The sequence below is a fragment of the Protomyctophum bolini genome, assembly GCF_963924005.1.
Source record: "Protomyctophum bolini genome assembly, chromosome: 19".
Classification (NCBI taxonomy): domain Eukaryota; kingdom Metazoa; phylum Chordata; class Actinopteri; order Myctophiformes; family Myctophidae; genus Protomyctophum; species Protomyctophum bolini.
In genome coordinates this window covers 30,181,773-30,193,480 of record NC_137880.1, presented here as the reverse complement: position 1 = coordinate 30,193,480, position 11,708 = coordinate 30,181,773, and the positions used below count along the sequence as shown (strand labels likewise).

Here is an 11,708-nt window from a genome sequence, read left to right as displayed (position 1 = left end):
GGTTTACGTCACAGTGTGGGAGGTCGGGAAGCAGAATATATATATTTTCTACATTTTTGTATAATCATTTTGAATTTATTAACGCAAATCTTCTCTTCTGTGGGTTTGAGAACTACTGAGTTAGTAGTAATTAAGGCCTACTGCGTAGACATCTCCACAGCCAGACTGTCTGACAGCTACAGTATAGGTCTTGTCGCTGACATTGGACAAAATAGTTTAAAACAAAAATAATATTTGGCAGTCTTTAGTCACCCTTCTATGATTGTCCGATACATGAACCTTTTGAGTCGACAGCTGTTCTGAAGTAGCTTTTAACATGCATTATAATTTAACCCATTTTGGGCGGGAGCCCCTTTTGGTGTTAGCATTATGTTATGCTTTAGCTATTGAAAAATAGCAGATCTACAAGCTCATAGCGCGCCACCGAGTGGCGTACGTGCTACAAGCTTGTAGGTCTGCTATTTTGAAAAATCGAAGAACGACTGACACAGAAACATAGTTTTTTCAGAAAACTGTCAGGATTTTTAGAATCTGATCTCAGGTCTACCATAAACGTGTAGCAATGCACACACAGTAAAATCCTCAGCCGTCATGTATCCATTTTCAACTCTTGGGTGTGTGTACGGCTGTAACAGAAACGTGTACCGTCTGCGATAAACGAACACTCGGGGATATACAGTGTGCTTCCAGGCTCTTCAGCCGCGGTGCCGCTTCCATTTGGTGCCCCTTATACGTGGCTGAAATATCTGGAGTGGATATTTAATGTAGCCTGGATGGATTATGAAGAGTCAGAGATAAAGGAGAAAGGGATAGTCTATCGGCGATGTCAGATCTGGACCACGATGACATTTATTGTGGCGATAAATGGAATGCTTGTATGGTTGGGAGTGTTCATCCTCAGAATATATTATGGTGTTTCTGTACACGTGTGTGTGTGTGTGTGTGTGTGTGTGTGTGTGTGTGTGTGTGTGTGTGTGTGTGTGTGTGCTGGTATATAGTAAGTGTGCGCGTGCGCAGATTTCTGGTGCATACTCCTAGTGAAAGCATGGGAATGGAGCCGCTTGCTGTGCAGAGCTCTCAGCACAGCAGGGGTTTAGGGGGTGAGCTCCTCTCCTCCCCTCTGCTTTTGACCTCTTCTCTTCTCTTCTCTTCTCTTCTCTTCTCTTCTCTTCTCTTCTCTTCTCTTCTCTTCTCTTCTCTTCAATTCTGGTGATTGATATTGCCGTCCTAATGCATGAGGCGCCGCCGGCCGCTCCACGGAAAAAACCTTCTGTTGGTGTGGACGGGACAGACGGACAACTCTCCTAGATGTATTTATCCATTCTGACATTTTCAATCTACGAGAGTTCAAAGACTTTTAGCCTTGCGTGCGTCGAGCGAAACCACCTGCCTCACAGTAACACTGAACAATGTACAAAACCTAAGGTGCTTTCCTGGTTGCCCCACCTGTCCGATTATTCTCCGGGAAGGTCCTGAAACCCGGAGGTCCGTAGTTTTCGATAAAATAGGTGCTTTAATCCACTCGGTCTCTGAATCTTTCATCCATCTTGGATCTGTCCTCGTCTCCCCAAATGAGTGCGACTGGATGCACTACCCTGGCCGCCAGGGGCGCTGTTGCACAGTTGCAATGGAGGACAGATCCAAGATGAAAGTTTTTCAGAAAACTTAGGTCAGGATTTGGAAGGCGTTTTTAGAATCGGCCTCAGTCCAAAATCGGTTAAACCAGATGACTTTGTTCATACTTATAGGAAATAGCTGACCTACAAGCTCACAACGCGTTGCAGACGCGATGCGCCGTGAGCTTATAGGTCAGCTATTTTGGACGTAAGACACCGTCGTGCAACGAAGCATAAATTAGTCTTCAGGAGGAAGTGACCCTCGGAGCCTTGGACAGACAACTGTACAGGATGCACTCTGCACTGCATGCTTCTGGGACTACAAATGGCTCTACACTCTGTGTGTGTGTGTGTGTGTGTGTGTGTGTGTGTGTGTGTGCGCGCGCGTGCGTGTGCAGAAAGAGATGGATGAAGTGGCCTGTACAAAGAGCTTGTATTATTAATGACATCAGTGCCTCATCATGGCAGTGTCCTGCAGCCACTGAGACGTGAGTGCATCTGGCTCACAGGTGTGTGTGCCTCTGTGATGGCTCCCAGTCGTACATGCGCACGCACGCACGCACGCACGCACGCATGCATGCATGCATGCATTTCAATTTCTTTATTTGAGTCCACATTTATAAAATACATTATCAAGGCACACACACACACACACACACACACACGTGCGTGCGCACTCACACACACAGACTGACGTTACCCTCTCCCTGTTCTTGTTCGGTTCTGACTGCATTGGTACTGAAAGTGGCGTCCTGGATTGGGGGGGGGGGGGTCCCCTTTATCCACGCATATGTTGCCTATAAAAATCGCTCGCATATTGGCTATTAAAAATAGCTCACATTCCGTCTCAGATGTTGGTTATTAAAGAATATCTCGCAGCGTATCAATTCGTGCTATTTTTGAACAATTTTGCGAAATATTTGGAAATGTTTTGAATAATTTAGCTTTCGTTTTTTAAAGGGATACTAGGTTTGTGTGTGTGCAAACACACTCCCCTTATTGACAGGCATCAAACAGGTAGCTGTCTTTTTTTTTAATATATTTTTTATCCCACGATTTTTCACCCCTGTGTCAATCATCTAATGTGATCCTGGGCTCTACACACCCTCCACTAACCTAGTCCCCATATATGTACAAGGGGTACAAGGGAAGAGCAACGGACTTGAACTCATGCTTCCTTCATGCCTGAGTGTCCAAGTTGCTCCTTTACACCTGACAGGGGGGAGTTTCCCTGGTTGGACGTAGCACGTGGAAGGAACACGTTATTACAACCAGTTCCTTTCCCCTCCATCAGGCGCCCCGGCTGGCCAGGGGGAGGCAGTTTAGTGACCAGGATTACTGCATGTTTTTTGTGAGGGTACCTACCCTATAGGGACATGGGGAGAACATGCAAACTCCACACAGAAAGGCCCATTTTGAAGGGGGAGTCCAACCAGAGACATAATAGCTGTGGCTTTTACACAGTAGCCTATAGTATCTGTATCTTTACAATTCCACGCATACAACAGCTCAGAGCGGTTCAGATCGCCAAGTCATGCAGCAAAACTGTGGCAAAACTACCGCCAGTCCCCACTGGAGTTTCCTCTCCTCCTCCGTCACTGCATGGCTTCCCCTCCGCATTGTTTGTCCTCTATCTCCACGCGCGGCGGCACACACACACACACACACACACACACACACACACACACACACACACACACACACACACACACACACACCACGCCTCATGGCCCAGTCAGAGATTTTGACATTGATCTGTCCTCTGGCACCAACTGTGCCTCCTTTCACCACCTTCTAACTTGCTTGCATTCTTTAATTTCGGCAATGGTACCTCCACCCCCCAGCAACAACCCCCTCCCCCTATAGCATCGTGCCTACTCCCGTTTCTGAAAGCCTCCATTACACCCACCCCCTCTGTCTGTGCGTCTTATGCAGCTATTTCTCTCCAGCCACGTTTACCGATTCCATGCCACCATTGACTCCAGCGCTGTGGTCGGCAGGGCCAACAGAATGCACGAAAAAGGCAGAGATGAAGACCCTGTGAATCGGCCCCCTGAACCGGAAGTGGTAATCTGACATGTCTCTATATATGGATATGGATCACCTTCTCCAGTGTCCATGCTAACCGGAAGGTCGCGGTCATTTTTTATTTAGCTCCTAACATCGTCCCTCACCACCTCAATTCAGAGAAAACGCCACTAAAGATTGCACGCGTGCGCACAACATTTTTGGATCACGATGACATCATGCCATGGAAGCAAACGTAAAAACAAATACATGATAGACGCCCTGAGGGCAAGAAGCGTGCAGACGGCAGACTGCTGGGCGAGCGCTGGCGCTTTGGCATGGGGACTGAATTCTGCACTGGCCATATATGACACCTATGAATTCACACACCAATAAAAATCACGCACACATAGATGTATACATATACAGACATGCATGCATACACACAGTTGGAAACCACTGCTGTAGATGCACGCACGCACGCACAGGCACACACCATCCATTATCCATTTGTCCACTCTCCATTTGTCCAGACAGACAGCAGATCCCTTTGTACAGAAACGGCATCCCCAACTGTGTGTTGAAAAAAGAGAAGAAAACCAACCATACACACACACACACACACACACACGCACACACACACCCACAACGTATACAGCAGCTCGAGGCTTCAGACAGGAGTGGTTGCCTAGGTAACCGTGGGAAGGCAGAACCCTGGTTATTTGTGTTGAGCATATTTTCATTTGGGCTGAAACAGAGAGGCAGATTGTCACCGTCGGACACACACCTCGTATCTCCAGCTTTCAACTTTTTCATGTTTAGTTTTTTTCATAAATGAACGGTGAACGCCCTACTCCATCATTACAACTACAGCTGGGGGCGTGTTCTCTCCTCTGCATCATCGCTGTCCATACCCGAGGCGGGGTTGGCGAAAGGGCCTTTCTGTGTGGAGTTTGCATGTTCTCCCTGTGTCCCCTAGGGTAGGTAGTACGCTCACAAAAAACATGCAGTAATCCTGGTCTCTAAACTATATACCTCCCCCTGGGGCGCCTGATGGAGGGGAAAGGAACTGGTCGGAAATAACGTGTTCCTTCCACGCGCTACATCCGGCCGGGGAAACTCTCCCCTGTCACTTGAAAATAATTCAAGCAGCTTCATCTCCTCATGCATAGAAGGAAGCATGAGGTCAGTCCGCTGCCCCCCCCCCAGGTTGGCAGAGGAAGTGTAGCGCCCAGGATTACATTAGATAAAAATGATATATAAAAAAAGAATTGACTACAGCAACAGCGTCACAGAAAAGTAGCGAAAGCATCCAACCTTCAAGCTTCTGTGTCTTGAGCTTTTAGATCTCTGCTATTTTTAGCCTATTTATATTCCGTGCCGAATATAAGACGACTCTGATTATAAGACTGGAAAAAGAACATTGAATGTCAATATAGTCTACTCCGATTATAATACGACGCCGACACCCTGTTTTTTTTGAGTGGTGCAACCACTCCCTTACGGAGCTGTGTGTGTGTGTGTGTGTGTGTGTGTGTGGGTGGCTGTGTGGGTGGCTGTGTGGGTGGGTGGGTGGCTGGGTCTGAGCACGAAAACAGCATGGTTGTTTTCCACCACCTGTACACACACACACACACACTCGAACACGCGGCATGCTGTCAGGCCAGAGCCTAGATATGTGGCATGCGCCTGGACCACTCGGCCAGCGTGGGCACCCGCAGCTGTTTTCGAATTTGAGTCCGTTTTGGACATATGAGGTTCCCACCCCGACAGAGACTTAACGCAGTACTATAGAGACCGTGTTTCTGTGTGGGCGGCAAGAAAAGAATCACCTAATTTACAGGTCGCCTTGACATTCTCTGTCGCTCGACTAGAGAATGTCTCTGTGCCCTTTTCGCCGAAGCAACATTTCATACAGTATAAAAACTCTTTCGTGGTGTCTAATTCTCAAGTCAGTGTCTTGTAATTGTCTGAGGAGAAAATAGTAAGTGATAAGTTATAACTGTGTCTGTGCGTGCATGCATGCGTGCGTGCGTGAGTGTGTGTGTGTGTGTGTGTGTGTGTGTGTGTGTGTGTGTGTGTGTGTGTGTGTGTGTGTGTGTGTGTGTGTGTGTGTGTGTGTGTGTGTGTGTGTGTGTGTGTGTGTGTGTGTGTGTGTGTGTGTGCGGCCAAAGTCACCCTGATAAATAGCAGCTACTCCAGTTATTGTCTGAGGCAGGGTATCATAGCAATAGCATTAGGTGTTTAATGTGATGGGGAAGCAAGATACAGTATAGTCTCTTAAAAAATAATGCTCCTTTAAAAATATTAATAATAATAAAAAATAACAAAAGGCTGTAGTGGGGGTTACATAAGGAGTGTCTGTGCAAAGCCTTCACCTTCAGCCCAGGGTTGGTCTTTTTTGTGTGTGTGTGTGTGTGTGTGTGTGTGTGTGGGGGGGGGGGGGGTGTAATACCTGGCTTGGCCACAGGAGGACAGCATGGCTCACTGTTGAAGCAGCACTGTGTCGTGTCCTTGTGAGAAGTGTCCCTAGTGGGCCATCCTGAGGAAATCCTTATACAGGAGGAGGCCGTTCAAGGGCATTCTCTCTCTTTCTCCCTGTCTGTTAACTCCCCTTTTCTCTTTTCTCACCACTTCTCACATTCACACTCCTCTGTCTCTTTCCACGTCTGAGTGATTTATTTCTATTTTGGGTTCTCAGTGTGCAGCATCTGTATGCCCTTGGGGCCAGATGCTTGTCCTACGTACTACTGTAACAGTCCCACATACGTGGTCGGTTAAGACTCACCCGTGGCTCCAACATGCGTGGTCGGTTAAGACACATGCTTAGGTTAGGGTTTGGGGTATAGGACGTCTGTTAGTACGTCGGACCAAAGAAATGCACCCCTCGTTCTCTCCCTGTCTGTCTCTGTCTCGTTCACTTCCTGTCTTACTATTTACTGGTCTCACTGTGTCTCACTGTACTTATGTCTCCCCATCTTATATATATATATATATATTTAAAAAGTCCCCCCCTCACATGTTTCTTTGTCTCTCTCCTACTCTGCCCTCCTTGGCCCATTTCTTGGGGGTTGAAATAAAAAATACATTTAGATTTTCTTTTAAGAAAGCATTGTCTCACTCTTGATTTTACAGCAGTGCTTTGTCACATAATATGATGTGACAAAGCACTGCTGTAAACAGAGTAGGCTGTATTATAGCCTACTCTGTAGAGGGTGGGAACTATAAGAGGGATAACTTGAAAAAGTGCCCTTCTGGGCACAGGTCTCCACCAGGAGGATAGGAGTGTGTGTGATGTTTGGCAAAATGTTTAGGAGTAATATAAACATGTTTTTTTGTTTGTTTGTTTCTTGCAACAATTTTTTTCATTTTGTTGAGGAAATGCAGAGCCAGATCACTCATAGCATCTCTGAGGATAGAATTCTGGATGAGCAGGACATGCGCAGCATTTTGTACAAAACGGGCTACTCCTGAAAACTTTGGAAGGCAATCTTAGCTAATCAGTGTAGAATCTGAGAAATCCAACAGGCTCGTCTTGATCACATGACTACAGAGATCATGTGTACCGATTTGCGCGAGATTTGGATGAAATCTGTGCGACTAACATAAACAATGTGTTTTGCAGAAATCGGCCTCATGGTGGCACTATAACCGGCAGATGTGGAGGGATGCAGTTTTTCCATGGCCTCTAGGGAGTGCGTTGGCCTGTTATAGCACCATGAGGCTGATTTGGGGGAAATGCCGTCCTCGGCCTAGTGGAAATGTGCGTGTATAATTTCATGGAAATTGGACACTTTGCGTCATTTTGTTCGAAACGGACCAATCATGTGAGCTTTGGAAGCCAATCTTAGCCAATCAGGATGGAAGATGGGAAATTGTGCAGATCTGTGTTGATCACATGACTATGGAGATAGTGTATACCGAATTGTGTGATGTATGGATAAAATGTGTACGAGTTATCTACAGAAATGTGTTTTGCCTAAATCGGCCTAATGGTGGCGCTATAACAGCCCGTTGAGGAATATTTGGGGCAGAGGTTCGTCGTTGGCATCCAGGGAGTGTGTGTGCACAGTTTGGCATGGATCGGGCCAACGGTGCCGGACAACAGCTGATAACGGACGGACGGAAGGACGGAAGGACACACACACACACACAGACGGAGTGCAAAACATACTCTCTCCCCATGCCTTCGGCCTGGTGGAGACAATAAGTGTTAGCTATTTAACCCTATTATATTTCACTTGACCTTGGTCCCCCAGGCGGTCTCTCTGCACTTGGTCCCCCAGGGGGTCTCTCTGTACTTGGTCCCCCAGGGGGTCTCTCTGTACTTGGTCCCCTACCCTCATTTATTCAATCAGTTATACTTCCATTGTACACATTAGGCATACAATAGGCATACAAGGGAGCAAAATACCGTTCTCCGCAAGTCGTGGTGCTTGTCACACTTTTGTAAAGTGAGGGGCGCTCTTATCAGAGCAGGTAATATTGGAGATTTTGCTGAACTTTTTTTTTTTTTGCCAAATTATTGCCTGTTATGATGTGTGTAAAATTGGGACGCTAGGGTTTACATGGTTAGAATGTTAAGCAGGGGGACGTGCAACAACAACGATGAAATGGATTCGAACCTACATCGTCAGTGGTTATGTACCATGATCCAGTGTGACAGAGTTATGATTGTAATTTCACGTCTCTCTCTCTCTCTCTCTCTCTCTCTCCCAGGCTGGGGGGCATGATTGTGGCCTATAAGATAGTTCCAGATGAGATTGATGAGATTAAGGTAAGTAACACTACACGTCTAGCTAGCGTATCTATTATGACTGTACTCTCTTGTCTGTCTGTCTGTCTGTCTGTCTGTCTGTCTGTCTGTCTGTCTGCCTGCCTGCCTGCCTGCCTGCCTGCCTGTCATTAAAAGTCTTCTATATAAATCAAGGATATGTGATATCCTTGATTTAATATAAAACTGTATTCATAAGCACAAAGTTACTCCCCAAGCGGGTCGTTCCAGAGCCGAGGAGCTATGAAATGATGTGACATGTTTGTATACTGTCACACTTTGGAAAGTCACACTTTAAGCCTACCAATTACAAAAATGCTCTAGCAACTTGTAGATCCGCTATTTCCGGGCATGCGAAACCAGGGCACAACGAAGTATAAATAAAACGTAGAACTACAGGTGCTCCGATCAGGTTCTTTGGGACCGATCCCGTTCACGATCGACACGATGCCGATCTTGTGTGTGAGGGGGACGTTTTTACATTTCCAAATTTGTTTGGGGGGGGAGGGGGGGGGATATGTGGGAGGGGAGAATGTTTGGGCCTGTCACAAAGATGCAACACAATATTATACTATACAGTATATATCTGATTGACTTTTATACCACTTAAATGGTATAAAAGATGGGTTTCTCCAGATAGGGTAAATTGTCGTTCACCGATCGAGTCATATGGAGTGAAAATCGGCCGATCGATCGGAGCACCCTTACCTAGAACGGGCCGATTTAATTTTGTGAAATCACATGCTCCCATACACAAATCACATGCTCCCATACACAAATCACATGCTCCCATACACAAATCACATGCTCCCATACACAAAAGAGAGAGAGAGAAAAGCCAGACCTGTATATTGAGTATGGACATTAGCAGCCAAAACGTATTTCAAAAGTCTAATTATTTTTTATTTATGTTTTTATTTTAATAGATTTCAGAATCCAACTTTTTGGATTATGAAAAGAGGCAGGCTAATAATTAGATGTATAGGCAAACATTCAGTGCAAATAGGCAAACACTAGTAGATCTACAAGTTCACAACACGTCGATGTTCATTAGAAATCTCCAAACTTTAGACGACAGTAGTAAACATAAATGTATGCACTATATCTTTATCTCTATTGATCGTCACTGTCGATGATGTAACTGTGTGTGTGTGTGTGTGTGTGTGTGTGTGTGTGTGTGTGTGTGTGTGTGTGTGTGTGTGTGCGCACGTGCACGCCAACAGGAAACTCTGGTGGACTGGTGCGATGAAAAGGAACTCAACCTCATCCTGACCACCGGAGGCACTGGCTTCGCTCCGCGAGATGTCACACCCGAGGTGAGTTTCACAGACACTCACAGGCGCTCGCATCCACAGTACACATGCCTCTTATTTTATCTCTCTCTCTCTCTCTCTCTCTCTCTCTCTCTCTCTCTCTCTCTGTACAATTGGCATGTATGGAGTAATGGAGTACATGTTAGTCTCTTATCAGCTTTCCTGTGTCACTTCGTCTGGGAAGGGGGGGGGGGGGGAAGGATAAAGAGCGTTTTCCCGGGTTCAGTTTGGAGGGGTCAGCCCCATGGCTGTTTTTTGCTGATTATCGCTGTTTGTTTCCAAAAACCGATTAACACGCGGCGTAATTAGGCCCGTGGTCACATGGGAAATAAAGAGGTAGGAGATGGATCCTTATTGACTCGCAGCATTTCTTCTTCTCTTGTCTTTAATCAGGGATCTTGTCGCAGGCGTTCATGACACAATGTGGTACATGTTACATGTTGAGATGTTGAGATGTTGCAGTGAACGGAATGGCCCTGATGTACTTTAATACTGACTAGTGATGGAAGCATACAGCTCCATTATACTGTATAGCCTCTTCTCTGCAGGAAGAGACATCGTAACAACAGTCACAGCCAGTCAAATTGCGCAATTCCCTTTTCTTCTTCTTCTTCTTCTTGCAAATGTCTTTCACTCTCCCTCACTCGGTCCTTCTCTTCTACTCTCTCTCTCCTCCTCTCTCCCACAAGTCCCCCCCCCCCCCCCCATCCCACCACATTCTCCTCCTCTCTCCCGAGTCCCCCATCCCTCATCAGAGGGGTCCTCTCTTTGATGTCGCCCCCCTCCCCCTGTCCTCACTAATGGTACGTTTGAAGTGTCACTCAACTCAAGGGCACCCAATGCACAGCTGGAGGAGAAAGAAAGCATCTATCTTTGCCACTATCTATCTGTTGGGAACGTGTGGCATCAAATGCGTGTGTGTGCGCGCACACACACATGCACGCACGTACGCACACAAACGCACGCACACGCATGCACGCACGCACACACGCACGCACACGAGACTCCTCAGTGAAAACAAACGCACGTGCCATACTGTATCTAATACTCACACAAACTTGGATTGCTGTGAGGTTGCATTATAGTCACCAGAGAGGCTGTGGTTAATTAGTCCTGTTGAACCCCCTGCTGAGGTTCTATTCCATCTTTCTTCTGCCTACTGTCCAAATAAAGTCATAAAAAAGAAATAAATGGTAAACTAGAAATGCACTCTGTTATGGTGCCAATTTGTGCCTTGCACACAATTACTTGCGCGCAAGCAGAGCGCGCAAGTACTGCTACTAACTAATGTCAGAAAGATTCTAAACTAATGTACATTAATCTACCTTAGTTACATCACCATCAACAGCCAATAAGGCATCTCTTTTTTTTATATATATTTTTTATCCCACGATTTTGTAACCCATTTTTCACCCCTGTGTCAATCATCTAATGAGCTGATCTAATGGGCTCTACACACCCTCCACCAACCTAGTCCCCATATATGGGGGACAAGGGGAGAGCAACGGACTTGAACTCATGCTTCCTTCATGCCTGAGTGTCCAAGTTGCTCCTTTACACCTGACAGGGGCATAAGGCATTCTTACCCCGACATACATACATATACACAACACACACACACACATACACACACACACACACACACACACACACAACCGATCACCAAACGTACCTTACTTACGTCATCAGCCTATCCCTGATTCCCTGATTCCCTGACACTGACGTACGCAAGTATGACAACATGACTCCAATGTGTATCTTTGACTTGGCTGCTCCAATGTGGATCTGCACAGCTTGCAACATCTCTCAGACTGATCAATGACGTCAGGCGTCTATGATGTGTCAGATTATGATGTGTCAGATGTATAGTTCAAATTTGGGCACGGTTTCACCGCGATCACTAGCCCATTGAAAATGTCAATATAAGTAACATTCAAAAGCCAGATGTTGGAAGGGCTAGCACCCCTCAAAACATGTGTGGAAATGTGACCTACTGGC

At 46.2% G+C, this 11,708-nt stretch overlaps 1 protein-coding gene across 2 annotated transcripts in view; it reads left to right on the top strand.

Annotated features, from left to right (window-relative positions):
- Positions 1 to 11,708, top strand: part of gphnb (gephyrin b) — a gene marked incomplete at its 5' end in the record, with an annotated part of 117,353 nt that overhangs the window by 40,368 nt on the left and 65,277 nt on the right. For both annotated transcript variants that reach the window (XM_080790502.1, XM_080790501.1), the window contains 2 exons: positions 8,343 to 8,400; positions 9,621 to 9,713. In XM_080790502.1, the coding sequence (XP_080646628.1) occupies positions 8,343 to 8,400; positions 9,621 to 9,713 (151 nt within the window). The remainder of the gene's footprint in view (positions 1 to 8,342; positions 8,401 to 9,620; positions 9,714 to 11,708) is intronic.